At 57.0% G+C, this 2075-nt stretch overlaps 1 protein-coding gene across 7 annotated transcripts in view; it reads right to left on the bottom strand.

Annotated features, from left to right (window-relative positions):
• GTSE1 (G2 and S-phase expressed 1) overlaps positions 1–2075 on the bottom strand; it is an 11162-nt gene extending 9087 nt beyond the window's left edge. For 2 of the 7 annotated variants that reach the window (XM_027854223.1, XM_027854224.1), the window contains exon 1: positions 1940–1999. Coding sequence is in view for 1 of the 7 variants with exons in the window: in XM_027854222.1 (XP_027710023.1) it covers positions 1940–2075 (136 nt within the window). In the remaining 6 variants the exon portion in view is untranslated. Of the gene's footprint in view, positions 1–1000; positions 1654–1939 lie in introns of those variants that run through there. The other 5 variants (XM_027854225.1, XM_027854228.1, XM_027854222.1 and 2 more) reach the window with 4 other exon arrangements.

Here is a 2075-nt window from a genome sequence, read left to right as displayed (position 1 = left end):
CACAGATGCTGCAGAGGTGAGATGGACAAGAGATGCTGCAGAGGTGAAATCCACAAGCCTTGGCCACCACTTGGATGTGTTGTGTGTGTGTGGGGCGGGTGAGAGTGAAGAGCCTGAGACAGGGAGAAGAAAGGGGTGCCCTCAACATTAATAGGGAAGGTAGGAAAGGGGAGGGTTTAGGGAGAAAGATGATGAATTCTGTTTTGGACACACAGTTTCAGATGTCTGCTTGACATCCAGTTCAAGATGTCTGAGAGGCAGTTGGAGAGGTGAGACTGGAAGTCAGCAGAGAGTTTGGGGCAGGACAGGTAGATTTGAGAATCACCTTCGTAGAGATGGTCATTTAATCCATGGGAGCTGATGGGATCACTAAGTGAAGCAGTCTAGGGGAGAAGAGCAGAGGGACTAGGACAGAGGTCTGAAGGAAGAGGGTGTGACCTGGAGGAGGATCCAGCAAAGGAGACAGAGAAGGAGGGGTCAGACAGGTAGGAGGAGAACCAGGAAAAGGGGAGGGGGTGTCTAAAAGCCTAGAGAAAAGACATATAGAGGAGGGGAGAGTGACCAACAGTGTCAGACCACCTGCAGAGAGGTCGAGGAGGATGAGGCCTGAGAAAAGCCCTTTGGATGTGGCCACTCGGAGACTGCTGGTCATTTTGAAAGGGCCGTTTTGGTGGAATGATAAAGTTGGAAGCTGGACTGTAAGGGGTTAAGGAGGGAGTGAGAGAAGAGAAATTGGAGGCAGTGGGCTGTAGGCAGGCTTTTCAAGACATTTAGCCCCAAAGGATAGAAGAGAAGTAGGTCAAAAACATCATTTAATAGAACAGGGGGGTCATGGTCAGTAGACCTGCCACTGATGGTCACCTGGAGGACTACGGAGAGGTCACCTGACCTTTGTGGCCACAAAAGGAGGAGGGTCCCTAAAGTCCCTCCCTTTCAGACCTCAGAAGACCTTTGTTTCACAGAGGCAGAGACTGAGACCCAGCAAAGGAGTATGACCTACCTCCAGGGCCAGGGCCAGTGGGGTGAGGCACTCAGAAACTATTTAATCCAAAGCCTCCCTTTTCACAGATGGTAAAGCTGAGGCAGGACAGAAGAGATTTCTCCGGGGTCCCACAAGGGCCAGACCCCCACCCCCACCCCTAAACCAGGGATCCTGGGTTAGAAAGTGGGCAGGGTTAGAGAAGGGCCAGCTACAAGTGACCAGTGGGTCAAACCTGCCCATCAGACAGGTGAGGAAACTGAGGGCCAGAGGCTGAGGCTCCAAGAGCTCAAACCATGGGCCTCAGTTCACCCAGTTTTGGGGTCAGGTCCCTGGACCCAGTGCCACCTGTTGTAAAGAGGGATGAATTTCGAGTCTGAGGGCCTGGGTTCTAGGCCAGCCTTACCATCTGGCCCAGCTCTTCCACTCTCAGCCTCAGTTTTCCCACGTGTTTAACAGGCAAGTGTGGCCCAGACTGACCCACTGGTCACTTCTTGCTGACCTTCCTCTAACCGTTCCCCTTTTCTAGCCCAGGATCCCTGATTGGGGGCGAGGGAGGGGGGGGCGCCTGATTCTGTGACCTGGGGGACGGCTGGTTCTTCCGATCTCCCGGCCTCAGTTTCTCCACCTGGCAAAAGGTGCCTCGGGTTCATCCTCTCTGCCCTTCCCTCCGTCATTCCACGGGAGGGGGCGGGGCTGGGAGCGGGACGTTCCCTTGGGGCCCCGGGCGGGGGGGAGGGAACAAGTACCACGTGGCTCCGCCCCCTGCGGGACGTTCCATGGAGGGCAGGCGAGGGGGGGGGGCAGGTGCCTGGTGGGACGTTCCATTGGGGCTCCGTGGGGGGAGCCAGCCCACCCCCACAGCAATGCCCGCTGGTCTCCCTCCCTCCGCCAAGGACTGCGGGACGCTCCTTCGGAGCCAGGCCCGAGGGCGTCCGGCTCGGCTTGTCTCGTCCTTACCGGAGACTCCCGTCATCGCCTCACCTGTCACTGCCGCCGCTGCCGCCAACTGATTTAAAACCGAGCATCGTTTCCTCTCCCTGCCCCGCCCCTCGGCACGACACGAACCACGTGTCCGGAGGGACTCGCTGATCAT

This window comes from Vombatus ursinus, unplaced genomic scaffold (assembly GCF_900497805.2).
Source record: "Vombatus ursinus unplaced genomic scaffold, bare-nosed wombat genome assembly UNPS02010394.1, whole genome shotgun sequence".
In the NCBI taxonomy this organism is placed as follows: Eukaryota; Metazoa; Chordata; class Mammalia; order Diprotodontia; family Vombatidae; genus Vombatus; species Vombatus ursinus.
This window is presented reverse-complemented; position numbering and strand designations above follow the sequence as displayed.